Below are 19,635 nucleotides of genomic sequence, written 5' to 3' on the forward strand. Positions count from 1 at the left end.
GGAAATTGTTTTCAGATCAATATTGAGGTTATATTTCTGGACAATGTGGCTCTGGTAAAAATACTAAAGCAATGGGTTAATCTCCTCTACCCCACCTCAGCACTTCTCTGTGTTCCTCCTTCCTGCTTCAGCTGCACCCTCCCCACAAACTTCCTCCAAGTTCATTGAAGTGTCCTCCAAACGTCTGTGACATTTGAAGAAATATGTTATCAATTAAGAATGTGACCTGCTCCCCGTGTCCGAGCCTTGGTATTTCTCCCATACAATATTGCCATTGAATAATTTGCATTTTGAATTATCTAAGTTGGCGATTTGCCATGTGTATCCATGGAGTCAGGCAGAGACCTGGAATTAATCCTGAGTTTATTCTGTCCAGGTCTTTAAGGAAACTCAGAACTGTTAAAAGAGCAGGAAAGAAAAATGATTTTTTTTCAGCAAAACAGCCACTGGTGACTAATCTGACCTTAAGCTTCAGTGAATTTGAGCAATGACAAATTCCTACATCAGTGCTCCGAATCAAACTATGAGTTACAAGCTGTGCTTGTGAGGGTTGAATTGTCAATAGTCTGTAAAGAGCTTGAGTTTCTTTGCCAGAGATGAGGAAGTTAAACTTAAATCCTCTCTTTTGGGATGTTTGTTGTCTGTCCCAGTGTAGAGGTTCTTTATTTGACCTCTTTACTCCTCATCTACCCACTGGCTCCCCCTCACAGCCAAAATAAGATAAGAGTGCCAGAAATTAAAAATGTGATCATGTGCACAAGTAAAATGATTTATTTGGTGTTTTGTGACCAGTTGCAGCTGTGAAAATGTTGACATGTCACACTGTGTAGTGGGTGGAAACCTAAGTTTGTCAGAAACTGAAGGAGTAATTGACAAGTAAATTTGATGTGACGACAGATTAAACCTGTTGTTCAGTATTTGGGATCTAATACAGTGAAAGGAAACTGTTGGGATTTGCTGTAGGATTATGTCAGGGTTGCCTCAGGAAGATACCCCAATTGGCAGTGCAGTGAGCACCAATCCAGACAACAGCAATCACATGAAGCAACTGCTTCACTGCTTCTGCAATGTTTGGCTTATTTTAAGAGATGGAATAATGTTGAATTAGCATAAAGCATTCAAAGCTTTTCAATGGTAGACTGAATTTTGCTTGTCTTTCAGTATCAAGTTCTTGCACAGCGCAGGAACGGCTTTCAACAAGGGTGAAATACTGAAGAAATGGTTTTCTCTCCTTATTGCCCTGCTCTGTCTCTTCCAACCCACACCCCAGCACTGCCTCAGTATGAAGGCCTGTGGGCATCCTGTGGAAGTCAAAAGGACCCCTCTCTCAACACTGTGATTTTTTGTTGTTGAATTGGGTTGGATTTAATTCTGGACGTGTTTGCCTGTTCTAAATGACTTAATTTGTTCTCTTCGATCAATTGCAGTTCTGGAAATGTTGACAGTGCAAATGGTGAGGAAAATGGAAGTTGTGTTTCTTCAGGATCCAGCGAAATAATTGCTGAGTAAGTTTAATTGCATGCATGACAAAGTGAATCATTATTCAGAATATGACAAAGCGGTAGGAAATAGCTGGGGAGCTAGCAGTTTGTGCAATGTTATACAGCCATCAAATGGTAATAGCCCAGAGACAATGATTTGATGTTTGTACCAGCTCTCAAAGAGGGACTTGCCTACGTTCACTCCTAAGTCCTTTTACTGTGTAATACTGCGAAACCTCTCCTTTCGAAAATTGTAGTTCACTTTTGAAGACCGCAATTGAAGCTGCATCCACCACACTATTCGGCAGAGCTTTCCAGTTCCTGAATAGGCTATTGAAAAAAAAAATTCCTTGTCACCATTGGTTCTTTTTGCTGATCATCTTAAATCAGTGTCCGTTTCTCCTTAAGCCTTCTGTCACAAGGCACCGATTGTTCTTATCCATTCTAACCAAATCCCTTATGATTTTGAACACTTTTACAATCACTTCTTAGTTTTCTCCAAGAGCAGCCTGAGCTTCTTCAGCCTCTCCACAGGGCTGTCTAGTTTGTCATCTCTGGTAATATTTTTTGGGAATGTTTTGTGCACCCTGTCAAATCCCTTCCTGAAGTGTGGTTGGTAAATACCAGAGTTGAGGGCATATCAGGAGTTTTTTTTATAATGATTAGTCAGAACATATTTGTTTTTCATACAATGCTCCAATTTTTAAAGTTCAGAATCCTGATGATATCTTCAACCTGCACTACCACTTCTATAATTATTGTGCACACACACACTATATATCGAATATCAGACATGGATCATTTCAGGAAGCACCATATCATAAGATATTTATTTTGGCTCCAGAAGAGAGGAAGGAACAATCCAGAATAATTTTGATTTGGAGGAGGTCCAACTTCAAAAGGAGCAAGAAGGCGTTTGCAGCAAGTAAATTTCAACACAAGTTTAGGCAAAACTGCAATGAAACAGCAGTCTGTCTTACAGCAGGAGGTTGTTTAGTGACAATCTCAGAGTGTTCCCACAAGCAGGAGAGAGTGGCACATGGTACAAATGATGAGGATTATTGATGACCCCAATGTGTACAGAGTGAAATATAGGTACTTCAGAAGGGAAGTGTAGAAGGAAAGGAGACTGGCAAACATTTTCAGGTGCCTTGCAGCATTCAGTCATCTCTTGCTAAATGTGGATTTGCATGCATAAGAGATTTAAAGGACCCACAAAATATTGTGCCATATTAATGCAGTCAGAATGATTTCACGGGCAATACACACATGTTCTAATTTTCAAAATGAAAAGAAAAGAGATGTGGAAATCCAGTGTGTGACGTTCATTCTGCTTCCCCGACATTTACATTAGATTTTCTTTTCTCGAAGATGAACTTGTGACTATTTTGGGCTCTCCTATTTCCTGCAGGAATCCTTGACAACATCCTGTGATGAACTTGTTTGTTTACAACAAGGCAAAGCAGTCCTTCAGTTCTCCTGTTCTGTGCCCCTATCCCCTTCCAATATCCTTGATCCCAAATGGTGGCACAAATCATGATTAAGCGCCCCGCTAGTGGTTTGGGACAAAAGTGAATAAAACATACTCACAAAACATAATACAGAGACAGGTGGCAAAGTATTTTTGATTAATTTTTCGCAATAATGAAGTGATTTTGACCCAGTACAACACAAAGTTTAATAAGTGCGGTGAATGTGTTAGGACAATGACTAGACCTTGAGATTAAGGATAAAATGTAACATTGACTTCCTTCAATGCTTTTTATGTAGTTTGGAGCTTCCTGAAACAATGTTTGGGATGTCTAAGTTTCTGCATGTAGTGAATGGAAGAGTGCTATTTTAATTGAACAAAATCTATCAATTTCTGTAAGTCTGTGTTGGGCATAACAATAAAAGTTTGGAAGCTGAATGCAGTATGAGGAGCCTTTTTGCAAAACTGAAATGTTGGTCAAATGAATGTCTGTTTACCACTGAAATATGCAGGAGTACCGCAATTCTGCCATAATGGGTTGCATATTTTTCAAATGACATCAGTGATGGTTTCTCTTGTCACCTCAGTTTTTTTTAATACATTAGTTTTCTGAATGTCGGTGAGTATTTAACAGTTTATGCAATTCACAAATGGTTTTTTGGGGTAACTGATCAAAACTCAGTTCAGAGACAAAGCGATTCTCACCACTGCTGACCTTCAATTGATGTGCCTCTGACATTATAGGGACACCCCGGGGATGAAAAGTTTCACAAATGTGCTATGCTTATAAAATTTGAGAAGATCAGCAAATAACCAGAGGTGATTAGATTTTTCTTCAAAGCAGTAAGCTAATGAGCTGGCTTTCATGAACCCAATGGATTGCAGAAATGATCCAGCTGGTCCTTTCAAAAGGGAATTTGGGTTTCTCTTTTTTCCTGTGGCCAAAATATTCTCTTTCTTTGCCCAAGTAAATAAATGTTCCAGCAGAATAATTCCAGCAATAAGCTTTTGAGTTTTAAAGAAAAAGATGACCTATACTTGCCCTCGAATTTTAAACATGACAGCTCACTCATGTGTCTCACATTATCTCTCAGAGGTTCAATAGTGCATAAAGATTCTTCGCAGGTTATTACTTTCTTATTTGCTTTTGTATTGTGCCTGTAGTCATCTTAGATGATGGTATTCTTTTAAAGGTCAAGCGAAAAATTTGTAAAACGAAGGAATCTCAGCAAAATGTGGATGTTGAAATTTGAGGATGTTGGTTCTCATTAAGCTCTGAGATCGTTCTGGTTAAGACAATCATCTGTTATATTTACTATCTCCTCCTTTCACAGTGTAACTGTTTATTACATTGGCTGCTTAGATCACTGACTTGTCTATTGTCTTTTGGTGAATGTTTCCATTTGCAGGGAGATCCTTGCGAGGTTTTAAAAAGTCAACAACAAAATGGCTTCCATGCCATTCGAAAGTTCAAATCCATTTTACTAATTGGACAGATGTTGTGTTTAAGATTCGTGTTTGAGTCAACCATTTGAATTCAGCTAAAAGATCATCATAATTCAATGGATGCTAATAGTATCCATTCACCTTACACACATCCTACATTTCAAGATTTTCCTATATCCATAGTGAAAGGGAGAAACAGGCTGACTAGATGCTACAGTTATTTTGGTCTTCTGTAATTAGATCCAAGGAATTCATCCCTTTTTGCATGCGTGTTCTCATTTACTTAGGTGTTTATTTGAGACAGAGAATTAACTGGAGCTCAAAATTGTTCGGATCACATAATTCCAATATAATTTTAATAATCTGTTTCTGGCCAAGTTTTCGAAGTATTGACGAACAGTCGATGACTTAGGAAGGAATGAATTTATGGCTGACAGATGTGCTGAAGAGACAAAAATGCATTAAAAATTAACCTCAGAGGACATTGGAATACTGCAGAGAAAGAGAGGTTGAGCAAGTCGTCAAAGATCTGACAAAGACAGTTGTACATGGGTAAATTTGAAGTCCATTTTGGCAGGAAGCATAGCAGTTTTTTTTTGTTGAAGGAGATTGCATAGCTCTGAGATACAGTGGATTCTGGGTATCCTCGTGCATGAATCACAAATTGCTTATGTACAGATACATTAAGTAATTAGGAAAGCAAATAAATGTTTTCATTTTATCATGAAGGAACTTAAACACAAAATTAGGGATCACTGGTGAGCCCATATCTTGAATGTTTTTCTTTGTGGTGGTCAGCCTTATTTAAGGATGGAACTAAATATATGAGAGGCAGTTCAGAACAGGTTTACCAGAATAATACCGAGCCTAAGTGACTTGCCTCACAAGGAAAATTTGTACAGACAAGGCTTGCATCAGTCGGTGTTTAGGGCGGAAGGCGCAATGTGATTGAAAGAAAAAAACCTGAGCATTTGTACAGGGTAGATATGCAGACGGTGTTTCCTCTTACAGAAGAGACTAGAATGAAGGGCGAGTGTCTGAAATTCAGTGGTTGTCAACTTAAAACAGTGGTTTTTTAAATATCTCAAAATGTGGGTATTCTTTTAAGTTTTCTTCCTGAAAAGATGGTAAAAGCAGAGCGCTGGAATACTGTAAATGGAAAGATAAATAGATACTTGTTGAGAGCAAGGGAGTGAAAGGTCACTCAGATAGGCAGGAATGTAGATTTGAAGTTACGATCAGATGAGACAGAACCACATTGAATGTTTTACTCTTCTCTGTTGTATGGGATGTGGCAGGTATGCTGTAAAATGCCAAATTGGAGTTTCAGTGTAATGTTTTAACAAACTCGGTAATCAAGGCTTCAAATGCCGAAATCCCGAACCTTCAGATGTTTTTCAGTGGCTGAATGCAAATTGTAGATTCAAGCTTGTTTAAAATCACTTAGTTTGTGCAGTCTGACCAATTGCAGATATGGAAGCTTTGACACCTCAGAGGCAGAAGAGATTCCAGTAATCGATTCAGTGAACACAAAGTAAGCTTTAGTCTAATGTGTGACTTAATTAAGTTTCATCCAAAATACAACAATGTTAAAAAACCTGCTGGCACTTCCTGTAAGATCTGTGGAGGGCCTTCCTCCCACAGCAATGCAGCAAACACTAGACAGCAGCAGTCACATTATCAAAGTTGCTTGATTGTATCAAAAATCTACACAGATTTTGTTTGTTTAAAAAGAAAAGCTGTAATAACAGAAAAGATCCAAAAGTGTTCAGTGAAAAAAATTGCTCATCCATTCACTATTCAGATCTTCATTTGTCGCCAAACATTTAGATAGCTGAGCTCTGAATTAAGGATACCACATGTCGAAGAATTGAGGTTCCTACCTCATCCCCTACCCTCAGTCTGCCTGTGGTGTCTTTCAAATCTCCTGTGAAGGTTTTGAAGAAAAACCTGCTGCTGTCCATGAACACACTAAATCTGGAGGGTGATCTTTTTTCATAAAAACAGTTGACAAAAGGACGAAATAGGGGCAGAGCTGCAATCTTTACAATTGTCATTGCCGAGCTTATAGAAAAGAGATTTGCAGGCCAATGTCCACTGCGGGAGTTGAGGAACTCTAATATTTACCAGAGAGACAGACAGACACAAGTGGCTGTCAGCTGGTGACGTGATTCATGCCCAGTGAGTCATTAAACCACCTACTTTGCCCACCTCTGACAATACAGTATAATGGTGCAGAAGAGAGTTCAGCTTTCCTCCTGAACTCCCCTCCACTTTGCCAAGAATTTCATGTCTCAGGCCAAGGCCAGTTGACTTGGGACATTCAGCCCTGAATGTAGAGACGCTATCTGAAGTTCTTCACTGGAAAGTTGGTTGCCTTTCTATATTTGGGCCTGGAGCTCTTTGTTTGAGATATTTTTAGACTTTGCAACAAATATAAAATGTTGAAGAAATGGATTTGTTGCATCCTTCTCCCTCTCTCTCTCTCTCTCTTTACTTCCACACTCCAGTCTCATGGTCTTATCTTGCAAACTACCGTTGGGGGTTTCGGGGAGACCAATGACCATATTCTGTAGTTGCGTCTTGACCCGTTGTTAGAAAATTAGCTGTCAATGGCACAAAATGCCGACTCAATGTCTTTCAGGTGTATGGAGATAATTTTCTTGTGGATGTGGATGTTTGCTCAAATTTACTTGACAACACTTTTAGGACCATTTGCAGATCACCTGAAAGTGCAAACTACGAGGTAGATGGGAAACCTTGCACTCTAAAATCTGTCATGAAAGAGCAAGTTTGAATACAATAAGTGGTTAAGGTTTTGCTTTATTCAGAGTACAAGGAATACAAAGGAAACTGCCGATGAGCTAAGAATTACTGGGTGCAAGTATTTATTTAAAATGACATTCTTCACAACTAATTTCAGCATCGGGAACAATGATAACATTCTGAGCTGTGAGGAGCTTGAAAATCCAATTCCTCCAAAGACAGTTGCTGAGATCAGAAAGTAAGTATTGATCCAATATGTGAGGAAATGATGCTTTAATCGGAATACAAAAATATGAAGGGCAGCTGCTGGAGGTCTGACATTTTCAGGAGCATTACATAGAGGCTATCTCCCGAAACTTAGCAGCATCTGTGGAGAGAAAGCAGAGTGGGCGCTTTGAGTTAAGGTTCCCCTGTTCAGAACTTCACACCTCTGAAGAAGTGTCACCTGGCTTCACTTGAACTCTGTTTTCTGTCTGCAGATGCTGCAAAACCTGTAGAGTTTCTCCAGAAACATCTGCCTTTCTTTCAGATTGCCGGTGTCCATAGTTTGTTTGTTTTTACATTAAAGAAACAGTTGGCTGTTGTTCTAATATTTGCTCTGTTCTTAGTGTTGTAAAAAGAAATTTTAGATGGAAGTTTGTGGTTCATGCTGCAGGCCTTCTGCTGGATCTGAAACCTGGAGGCCTTGGCCGATTCCAGCGGTGACCAATACAGAGATTGCTGCCGGCGTTACTCACCAGTTGACGGTTTGGATCAGTTTTGACAGCTGCTGGTCCAGTGAAAGGGATGGCAGATCAGCATCCTTCTCAGCCCAACTGTTAATGCTGATTGTCACTGAGGTTGTGTATGCACTGTCCCTGGAACGGGTTCAGAGGAGGTTCATGAGAATGGTCCAGGGAATGGAAAGCTTAAAATATGAGGAACGTTTGAGGACTCTGAGACTATACTCATTGGAGATTAGATGGATGAGGGGTGATCTAATTGAAACTTTTAGAATACTGAATGGCCTGGACAGAGTGGATGTTGGGAAGATGCTTTCATTGGTAGGAGAGACTAGGACCCGAGGGCCCACTTTTAGAATAAAGAGGAGATCTTTTCAATTGGAGATTTGGAGAAACTTCTTCAGCCAGAGAGTGTTGAATCTGTGAAATTCACTGCCACAGAAGGCTGTAGGGGCCAGGTCATTGAGTACATTTAAAACTGAGACAGATTATCAAGGGGATTAAGGGTTATGGGGAGAAAGCAGAAGAATGGTATTGAGGAACTTATCATCCTGACTGAATGGCAGAACTGACTCAATGGGCCAAATGGCCTAATTTCTGCTCCTCTGTCTTATGGTCTTATGGTCTTAATGAATTGCAGGTCTAAAACCTTTGACAGCCCAAACTCTGAGAAAGATGAAGAACCAAGTTCACCAAAAGCGACTGCAGACATTTCAAAGTAAGTTTCATCCTTCTGTGCTTCATTCATAATACATACCATGAAAAGAAATTGCTGTGAATATAGTAGCTCTTGAAAGATTATGTCACCATTCGAGACGATAAAAATCACATTAAAGAAACAGCTTTATTCCCTCCGAGGCCATTGCCAGTAATTAAATCAATGACACATTTCAGCCTTTGATCCATAGAAAACATTTTAAAATGTTCAGTGAAAATTTGATTGGCCCTCAACATCCAGACCTTGGTGGTCTAACTTGCAACAATGCTAAACTGCGAAACCTCCCACCTCCCCTCAAATGCACCAGCCGATGTAACTGGAGTGTCCTACATATTTTCTCTGAAAATTTGGAAAGCAAACCATCTAGTGTAGTCATTCATGTGGACTTTGACCTAATGGGGACTTGAAATACTGAGCATTTTGGGATTCAGCATTTATTTTCAATGTTTACAAGTCAGTTGTAGATGCAAATCCTTTTCTTAATTTGTGCTTCATGTGCACTGACAGCTGCAGATATTTTGGCCGTATAGATTGTCGGGTGGGTAGGAATCAAAGTTTGCCAGGCATCTGTGTAACCATGAGGAAGCAAGGTTGATCGGAAATAATTTTGATATGTTTTAATTCTGCTTCATTTGGAATGCAGCAGTGTGAAAAGGGAATGATGGAGAACCATTGATTTCTTCAAAATTTTTGTTGCAATGTAATGAGTGCCACTCCAGACTATAGCAGTCACATTAAAGTGTCTGCTGGGCTGCCTCCCTCGAAAATTTATAACAGAGACAGTTGTCTGAAATAATAGCATCACCATTGAAGCATCCAAAACACTTAGATGGGAAATTGTTCTCAGATCAATATTGAGGTTATATTTCTGGACAATGTGGCTCTGGTAAAATTGCTAAAGAAATGAGTTAATCTCCTCTACCCCACCTCAGCACTTCTCTGTGTTCCTCCTTCCAGCTCAGCTGCACCCTCCCTACAAACTTCTTCCAAGTTCATTGAAGTGTCCTCCAAATGTCCGTAACATTTGAAGAAATATGTCTTCAATTAAGAATGTGACCTGCTCCCCATGTCCGAGCCTTGGTATTTCTCCCATACAATATTGCCATTGAATAATTTGCATTTTGAATTATCTAATTTGGTCATTTGCCATGTGTATTCATGGAGTCAGGCACTTTCACAAGTCAGAGACCTTGATTTAATCCTGAGCTTATTCTGTCCAGATCTTTAACGAAACTCAGAACTGTGAAAGGAGCAGGATAGAAAAATGATTTTTTTTTCAGCAAAACAGCCAATGGTGACTAATCTGACCTTAAGCTTCAGTGAATTTGAGCAAAGACAAATTCCTACATCAGTGCTCTGAATCAAACTTTGAGTTACAAGCTGTGCTTGTGAGGGTTGAATTGTCAATAGTCTGTGAAGAGCTTGAGTTTCTTTTTCAGATATGAGGAAGTTAAACTTAAATCCTCTCTTTTGGGATGTTTGTTGTCTGTCCCAGTGCAGAGGTTCTTTATTTGACATCTTTACACCTCATCTACCCACTGGCTCCCCCTCACAGCCACAAATCCCAATGTTGATAAGAGTGCCAGAAATTAAAAATGTGATCATATGCACAAGTAAAATGATTTATTTGGTGTTTTGTGACCAGTTGCAGCTGTGAAAATATTGACATGTCACACTGTGTGGTGGGTGGAAACCTAAGTTTGTCAGAAACTGAAGGAGTAATTGACAAGTAAATTTGATGTGACGACAGATTAAACCTGTTGTATGGTATTTAGGATCTAATACTGTGAAAGGAAACTGTTGGGATTTGCTGTAGGATTATGTCAGGGTTGCCTCAGGAAGATACCCCAATTGGCAGTGCAGTGAGCACCAATCCAGACAAAAGCAATCACATGAAGCAACTGCTTCACTGCTTCTGCAATGTTTGGCTTATTTTGAGAGATGGAATAATGTTGAATTAGCATAAAGCTTTCAAAGCTTTTCAATGGTAGATTAAATTTTGCTTGTCTTTCAGTATCAAGTTCTTGCATGGCCCAGAAACGGCTTTCAACAAGGGTGAAATACTGAAGAATTGGTTTTCTCTCCTTATTGCCCTGCTCTGTCTCTTCCAACCCACACCCCAGCAGTGCCTCAATATGAAGGCCTGTGGGCATCCTGTGGAAGTCAAAACAATCCATCTCTCAAGGCTGTGATTTTTTGTTGTTGAATTGGGTTGGATTTAATTCTGGACGAGTTTGCCTGTTCTAAATGACTTAATTTGTCCTCTTTGATCAATTGCAGTTCTGGAAATGTTGACAGTGCAAATGGTGAGGAAAGTGGAAGTTGTGTTTCTTCAGGATCCAGCGAAATAATTGCTGAGTAAGTTTAATTGCATGCATGACAAAATGAATCATTATTCAGAATATGACAAAGCGGTAGGATATAGCTGGGGAGCTAGCAGTTTGTGCAATGTTGTATAGCCATCGAATGGTAATAGCCCAGAGACAATGATTTAATAATGTTTGTACCAGCTCTCAAAGAGGGACTTGCCTACGTTCACTCCGAAGTCCTTTTACTGTGTAATACTGCGAAACCTCTCCTTTCGAAAATTGTAGCTCACTTTTGAAGACCTCAATTGAAGCTGCATCCACCACACAATGAGGCAGAGCTTTCCAGTTTCTAATGATGCTATTTAAAAACAAAATCCTTGTCACCATTGGTTCTTTTTGCTGATCATCTTAAATCAGTGTCCTTTTCTTCTTAAGCCTTCTGTCACAAGGAACCGATTGTTCTTATCCATTCTAACCAAATCCCTTATGATTTTGAACACTTTTAAAATCACTTCTTAGTCTTCTCCAAGAGCAGCCCAAGCTCCTTCAGCCTCTCCACAGGGCTGTCTAGTTTGTCATCTCTGGTAATATTTTTTGTGACTGTTTTGTGCACTCTCTCAAATCCCTTCCTGAAGTGTGGTTGGTAAATACCAGAGTTGAGGGGAAATCAGGAGGTTTTTGTTTAATCATGATTAGTCAGAACATATTTGTTTTTCATACAATGCTCCAATTTTTAAAGTTCAGAATCCTGATGATATCTTCAACCTGCACTACCACTTCTATAATTATTGTGCACACACATACACACACACTATCGATCAAATATCAGGCATGGATCATTTCAGGAAGCACCATATCATAAGGTATTTATTTTGGCTACAGAAAAGAGGAAGGAACAATCCAGAATAATTTTGATTTGGAGGAGGTCCAACTTCAAAAGGAGCAAGAAGGCGTTTGCAGCAAGTAAGGTTGAACACAAGTTCAGGGAAAACTGCAATGAAACAGCAGTCTGTCTTACAGCAGGAGGTTGTTTAGTGACAGTGTCAGAATATTCCCACAAGCAGGAGAGAGTGGCAAATGGTACAAATGATGAGGATTATTGATGACCCCAATGTGTACCGAGTTAATTATAAGTAGTTCAGAAGGGAAGTGTTGAACTAAATGATGCTGGCAGCTAATGTTAAAAGGGAATCCGAATGTCATCCTCCATTGTGAGCAGTGAAAGGGTAGCGAAAGTGGGGCTAATGGTCATAAATCACTGTTTAATCTTCACAGAGGTAAGGGCCTGGCTGCGATACTATTCAGAAGAAGTTGATGCCCAATTCACGATGAAAAGTAAATAGTTGAGACAAGGATGAGCTGAGGTTGGACAGCATTTTAGAAATGTGAACATTAAACAACTGCAGATGCTGGAAAACTGAAACGAAAATGGAAATTGCTGGAAAAGCTAAGCAGGTCTGGCAGCATCTGTGGCGAGAAAGCAGAGTTAATATTTTTGAGTAATTTGAGCCACTGAGCTTTTACAGCAATTTCTGCTTTGATTAGAACGGCTGGTTGTCCCTGGTGTTGGTAACTCAGAAGGAAGTGAATTGTAGACAACTGAGGATACTGAGAAAGAAAAAAAATAGCTTGAGGCTGCAGTGGCACTTTGCACAACAACCTCATCCTGTTTGAATACAGGGGGTGGTATCAGAGGACTGGAGGATTACAACATGTACTATGTTTATGTTCAAAAGTGTGTGGATAAATCCAGCAACTAGATTCATCTTATTGGCGGGACAGCATCACAGGAACTGTAATCCCAGTCTCAAGCAAGAATACTTGGGGAGCATATGGGCTAACATTTTATGCTGACTCAGAAATCTTCACCATCTGGTGTGTAACCTGTTTAATAAAACCATCTGATGGAGGCTTGTCATTCTGAATCTTCAATTTTCATGGGTATTTTAATGGATTTAACTGAAGATGAAAGGGTTTGCTTGAGGTGTTTTAAATTGTTCTTGATGTTCAATTGCAGCTGTGAAAGTGTTGAGTCCAAACACTGTCCGAATTCTGATGAAATTCAGAATTTAAGTTCACCGGAGAAGGGAGCGACAGTCAAGAAGTGAGTTTGATCCAAAATGTGACCATGTTATGCTTCATTTGCAATACAGTAGTGTGTAAAGGGAATGGCTGGAGAGCTGGTGGCCATAGGTTGAATTATCAGAAATCTCTTCATGAAGGCAGAGATGTTTCCATGCTGTATGACTCTGTAAGACATACCACAGAAACAAAAACTCGGATATCATTCCAGATCATGGCACATCGATGAAGAAACAGCTTCTGAGTTCTTTGCATATTCTCTCCCTAATTCTGAGGAACAAGCAATACAAAGCACAAGCAGCAGTTGCGTGTGAAGGTGTTGAGTTTATCTCAGACTGAAATTTCTGGACTAGTAGCAAATGTAAGCTATTGAAGAAGTGGCTTCACTCCTTGCACCTGCTCCTTTCCCCTGTTACCACCAGCCACCACCACTGCTGGTGAGCTGCTTTGGCCCTCAAGGGCATTTCTGGTAAACTTCCTGAGGAAATTTAAAGAAGGTATTCACTATTTTATGCAGTTTTACATTTAGAGTGTGACCTTGTTTCATAAAGTTAGCTGATCACGGCTTAGGATGCTGAATTTTGAGACTTCATTTCTTATTTTACGGCTGGCAAGCAATTGTAGACCCAAACACCATTTTAATTTGCTTTTTCTTTTGTGGTTTATGATCAATTGCAGAAGCATAGACTTCAACAGATCAAGCTTTCTAGAAGAATATAATTTCAGTCCTGCAGAAAAGGAAACACTAATGAAAATGTAAGTTTGATTTGACATGTAGTGAAATTGTATTTTCAATGTGAAATTTAAGAATGTGAGAAGAATTGCTGGAGAGCCAGAAAGACCTGTAAAATAATGTAGAGCCTTTGTCATGAAGATATGAGGCACCCAGAACAGGATGGCAAACGGCACTCCAACCCATAACAATCACATTCAAGAAGCTAAATAATAACTGAAAGAATCACGGACACTGCAACTCAGGGACAAAAACAAAGTTGTTGGAAAAGCTCAGCATTTCTGGCAACATCTGTGAAGGTAAGAATGGAGTTAATGTTTCAGGTCCGGGTGACCCTTCCAGTTCTGAGGGAGGGTCGCTGGACCCAAAATGTTAACTCTGTTTTTGCATTAAAGAAGCTGCTTGTCTTGCATGTCCAATGATTGCATTATTCCCAGAGATTGGCTTGTTTATATTTTTCAGTGTAAATCATGCAAAATTCTTTGTCTTTTGGAATTGTTTGTCCTACATGATCACGCTTTTGGGGTTGTTTATCTCAGATTGTCATTAGTCTAGTTTGTGATAATGATGCATTATTGCAGGAATGGTTTTCCTCTTCACACCACTTTATTAGAAGTTATCCTGCAAACTTCCTGTGAATAGTTGAAACCGAATGATACCGCTATCTAGAGCAGTCAGATACTTGGCAAGTGGTTTGTTTGTGGTGTCCTGACTTTGGTAGACCTCCCACTCCGTGCTGCTGTTGTACATTTTGCACATAATCGATCTTGAATTAATACTTCCTGAATCTATGAAATCCAAATGATCTTGTGAAATGATTTTTCATGTTTGAAGTTTGTAAACTAAGTGCTTTCAAAGATATTTGACTGTAGAAAGCATCGCACAAATGCATCTCTAGCTGGAATTCTAGTTATTTTTGAGCTGTACCAGATTGCTGAGGTTGTTTTACTGCTCTGAATAAGATTAGATTACCTACAATGTGTAAACAGGCCCTTCGGCCCAACAGGTCCACACTGTCCCTTGAAGCATCCCACTCAGACCCATTCCCCGAACACGAAGGGCAATTTAGCACACGGCTGATCCGCCCAGCCTGCACATCTTTGGACTGTGGGAGGAAACTGGATCACTTGGAGGAAACTCACTCAGACATGGGGAGAATGTGCAAACTCCTCACAGACAGTCACCCAAGGCTGGAATCAAACCCGGGACCCTGGAGCTGTGAGGTGGCAGTGCTAACCGCTGAGCCACCATGCTGCCCTGCATGACACTTTGGCTGCATGGGGTTAAAGATGGGATTATTCTTCTTTGTCTGGCCATTCGATTAAACTCTGTGCTTTTTGATTAAGACAAAAGAACATTTATCCAATAGATTTGAGTGCTGGACTGGACTTGGGGACTTTAAAGTTTGAGATTCTTACCTTTATATATACAGTGATTTATTTTCTTTTGTACATGGTTTGCTTACTCATTTATTTTGTTTTCTTGAGTTGATATTGTTTGTCGTTTTTACAATCAAGAAAGCCAATGCCTGAAGGGCCAAGCACAGAAAAATTACTTGTGAGCAAATACAAAGGCAAATTTTTGCAGTATTGCATTGAGAAAAATGGTCAATTTGAGGGAGTGAGGATTTTCATGGAATATTTTTACTTCAGATGCAATAGCAAGCGTTCACAACTGGGCTGCACTGAAGTTCGAAATAAAGCTCAAACAATTTATGAAAAATGCAGCAAAGGAAAAATCCCTCTCGTTAATCAAACAAATAGGACACAGTTGGCCAGGCAGCATCAGAGGAGCAGAAAAACTGATGTTTCGGGTCTGGGCCCTCCACCAGAAATTTTCTGAAGATCGGTCCAGACCTGAAATGCCAGCTTTCCTGAGCCCCTAGTCTGCTAGCCTGCTGTGTTCATCCAGCTCCACACCTTGTTATCTCAGACTGCAGCATCAGCAGTACCTACTAACTCAGAACACAGTTGGGATGCCTTGTGCATTGCTATTCACTCTAACCCACCCAGTTGTCTTTTTGGGTAAATGAAACAAAGTTTTAGAAATCTAAGCCATAGGGCTTGGTGGTTATCCGGACATTTTTCTCCAACACCTAGCTATTCATGTCTGGATGAACACAGCTAATTGTGGATACCAAATTGGTCCTGATTAATTTCACAATATTCCTGTGCCAATGTCTCAAGAGACATATAGGGATGAAGTGTATAAAGGAACCTAAATTATCCTGATCCCCGATTGAGGACAGTGTAATCCTCATGAAAGTAATGTGCTGGTTTGGTATGTTTTTTGGTATGTTAATCTCCTTTTAAATTCAAGTTTTTTGGGTTGAGTTCTTTTTCTACAGAATAGTAGCTTACAACCTGTCAGTTTGACATTGAAGAAAACACAGATATTGAGGGGTTGAGTAAAAGCATGGTTTTAAAGGAACATCTTGAGTGAGGGCAGAAGAGGCAGGAATCTATCCAGTGAAGTTGTCATCGGTGAAACAATTAATCTCAGATGCGCAAGTGGCCAGAATTGAAAAGAAAGACAAAAGTGCACCCGTACATAATTATTTCAATTCTGGAACGCTCTAATACTTTAAGAATACACTTCTCTCCAGTGCCATTGGAATCTAAGATTATGTTGTGCTCGCTTTAGGAAATGATCCTTTTAGATGGTGGAAGGCTGATAATGAGTAATTAAATGAAATGATGTTGTACACTGCAGCTGATTAAAGGTTTCAGATTACTCGGTGGGGATGTAGTAACTTGTTAATGAATCTATTGGAAACAGAGACTTTAATTCTAGTGGGACGACAGAAAAGTGTTTTGGGTCAAATTTTGGACTCAGCACAGTACTAATTAAGTTCTACCATATTGTCAGCAGGGTAGAGGCTCTTTAGCTCAGCAACTTATTTCCCAGCCATGAAGGCTTTCAGTAGGAAATGGAATTTTTTGGTTTTGTGATCTTTTGAATTGATTTTTCTTTATATATATTTTTGGAGGGTTACTGTTCGAGTGTTTGTAATGTGACCTAGGCATTTCTGAATGATTCAGGACCAAATGAGCCCAGGCAACTTCCTTAGGTCATGTTTCCAGTGTGTTTCAGTTAGTCACTGTTTCCGAGAGGTAACATAACAAATAACATTTCCACAGCCTTGTCCCTCCATCTCTGCAATTTCCTTGTGTCCGCTTCGGACGTTTCTCTTTTTTCCTGTCCAGTTTCACTTTTTTGCCTATCCCAGATTATGTTTGTCCTGTTGTTACCAGCCATGGTTTCAGCTGTTGAGACTCGAAAATCTGAAATGCACAGTATGCTTTTCTCCATTTTGTAAAAAGCTGATGAAAAACTTCACCTTTTATCAAGCTTTTCATGATTCTTCTGACCTCACTGAAAAACAATCTCTTGACATTTCCAAAATGAGTCACTTCATTTCAAAATTTGCCATGTTCACTAGTTAATATCATACAGCACCTTACCAGTATGGGCCAGCTGTGTTTTTGAATCATTGCAAAAGAGTACAACCTATGCCAACTGATCTGAAAGCAGATGAAGTCAAAATAGCCCCTCCAGTGTGAACTATTTCTAAGTCGTATATCTTTCTCAAACAACAAGAGGCTATTGCTGCATATGGCACTGTGGCTGCCTAGCACTTCCTACACCAACCACTGTTTAACAGGAATGGAGCTGGTGAAGTCTGAATCAAGCCCCAATGTCTGTGTGTAATGTTTCACACCATGTAATTTCTGTGCTGTCATGATCTATTATGAACGGGCTCAAATAGGTGATCATCGGTTTCAGTGTAGGGCTGCAGATAAAGAAATTCCAAATTAAAAACTAGAACAGCACTTTCAGCGTAAAATGTTCCATGTAAATTGGCGATGCTAATCAAACAAATGTTTACTTTTTGGAGTCTTTGGAAAGTCAAAGTTTTCTCCTACCTACTGCATTATAGACCATAGCTGCAACTCAGTCCATCTCCTAATTCACAACAAGACTCATCATTCTGATGTTTGCTGGCCCACGTTGTCTCTTGGTTGACCAATGTCTGAACTTTAGATTTTTTTTCGAAAAAACTTTCAATTCTTGTGTTCACATCCTTTCATGTTCTTATTTTGCTTTAGTCTGGAATTATTTTAGGTCCCAAACTTTGCCTGGAACTTTTCTGTTCTGCCACGTCCAGTGTGCTGTGTACTACTTGATTTTTTTCATCAGCCCACCACCGTTAGTGCTACTTCCTGCAGATATATAGTTCCTTCTTCTAGACATCACCATCTCTCGCCTTTAAGAAACTCATGAAAAGTCATTATGACCAAATATTTAGTCACCTGTTTGAATATCTCCTCCTTTGTCGGTTTTTGTCTGGTTAATCTGCTGTGAAGTGCCCTGGGGAGTTTTTCTGTGCAAAGGGTTCGATTTCAGTGATGTGATGACTTCTCTGTGCAGCTGATGTCTTGTTGCAAAAAAGTAACCATTGATTTACCTGTGAAATAATGCTACGTGGCCTCTCAGTATTAGCCAGACAGTTAAAATAAGTGAATTGAAAGCTGACTATGTTGGAGTATTTCATTATTCACCTGCAACTAGACCCAATTTATCCATGTTACCGAGGTATCCAAGTACTGGCAATGCAACTCCCAGAACAAACGCAAACAAATCATCATTATCCTTGTGTTTTTCTTTGTTCATCTGATTTGTCCCATTTGACTTTTATAAAGAAGATTTTTTGTTAAAGCTCACTTTCTCTTTACGAGTAAACTCTAAACACGAAGAGGTCCTGCTGGTGTAATAAGTAACCTCAGACACATGTGAAATCACTTTATACGTGAGCCTTAAGCTTACCTGTGCAATCTACAAAGAAGAAAACTTGGAAACATGGCCAACTTGCAGTTTCCATCCATGGCCAGCGTAATTCTAACTTGGACAGTCATTTCTTCATCATTGGGTCAAAGTGCCACACAGCCCCCCTCTGATGGCACAGCAGGATCACCATTGCCATGTGCACTGCAGCAGTTCAAGATGGCAGCTCATCTCCTGTGTGAGCACGATGACCCCATATTCCAACTTTAATCTATTGCATTGACATTTGTAGAATTAGAAGCTTTTTCTCCCCCACATGTTTTGCTTCCCCGATGAACAGTTGTTAACTCTGACTTTATTTCCAGTGCTATTCCTGAAATTCTCGAAATCTGGCTGGAGGAGTCTGCCGAAGACTTTCGTCAAGTTCCAACTTACTCTTGTCTCCGGAAGGTACTTTCCTACTTGAACCAGACAGTGCCAGGGTCAGATGCTGAACATCGGGCCCAGAAACTCCTGAGTCGGTTTTTGGCGGAGGAAACAGCGGAGAAAGAGATGTTTAGTAAGATTTACAATTATGTTGCAAAAATGTGGTTTTAATTCAGGGTGCCTCCCTACAAGTTTGTGTGCGGCTTGCCCCTCTGTCTCAGGATTTAGTTCATTTTGGTTTCCTTTGACAAGCTTCAAAATTACTTGCAAATTTTTGGATAAACGAAGTGAATTAAAATTATTGCTGAGTGCTTACCCCTGTACTAATTGCATGATGTACAAGACCAAATTCTGCATAGAATTGATACTCTCATATGGTCCGATAAGACCCAGCAGCATGTAATGCGACTTTCTGGACAATTTCCTTTTGAAATGTTTTCGTCAATGACATTTTATTTTATAATCTGACGTAATAATTTTGCAAGTTATTGTGAAACAATAGATTGTGATTCAGAATATTTCCTAAAGCCAGAAATAGGGATGGGAATCTGTCATTAAATACAAGTTCTTTTGCAATTGAGATGCTCCCAACAAGAGGATTTCAGTGCAATATCATATTACTTTCACCAAATCTAGATTTAGAAGTATGAATATTAGATAACTATTGGAAACCAATGCACAATTTCTAGTCACAAG

At 39.7% G+C, this 19,635-nt stretch overlaps 1 protein-coding gene across 2 annotated transcripts in view; it reads left to right on the plus strand.

The window, feature by feature from the left end:
- The window catches only part of LOC132208889 (ral guanine nucleotide dissociation stimulator-like 1), a 37,841-nt gene that overhangs the window by 2,976 nt on the left and 15,230 nt on the right, over positions 1 to 19,635 (plus strand). Inside the window, exons 2-9 of one of the 2 annotated variants that reach the window (XM_059644196.1) lie at positions 1,428 to 1,505; positions 5,870 to 5,932; positions 7,322 to 7,402; positions 8,527 to 8,604; positions 10,885 to 10,962; positions 12,931 to 13,017; positions 13,674 to 13,751; positions 18,879 to 19,072. In XM_059644196.1, coding sequence (XP_059500179.1) covers positions 1,428 to 1,505; positions 5,870 to 5,932; positions 7,322 to 7,402; positions 8,527 to 8,604; positions 10,885 to 10,962; positions 12,931 to 13,017; positions 13,674 to 13,751; positions 18,879 to 19,072 — 737 coding nt within the window. The remainder of the gene's footprint in view (positions 1 to 1,427; positions 1,506 to 5,869; positions 5,933 to 7,321; positions 7,403 to 8,526; positions 8,605 to 10,884; positions 10,963 to 12,930; positions 13,018 to 13,673; positions 13,752 to 18,878; positions 19,073 to 19,635) is intronic. The other variant, XM_059644197.1, reaches the window with a different exon arrangement.

The sequence above is a fragment of the Stegostoma tigrinum genome, unplaced genomic scaffold (assembly GCF_030684315.1).
Source record: "Stegostoma tigrinum isolate sSteTig4 unplaced genomic scaffold, sSteTig4.hap1 scaffold_57, whole genome shotgun sequence".
Taxonomy (NCBI): Eukaryota; Metazoa; Chordata; class Chondrichthyes; order Orectolobiformes; family Stegostomatidae; genus Stegostoma; species Stegostoma tigrinum.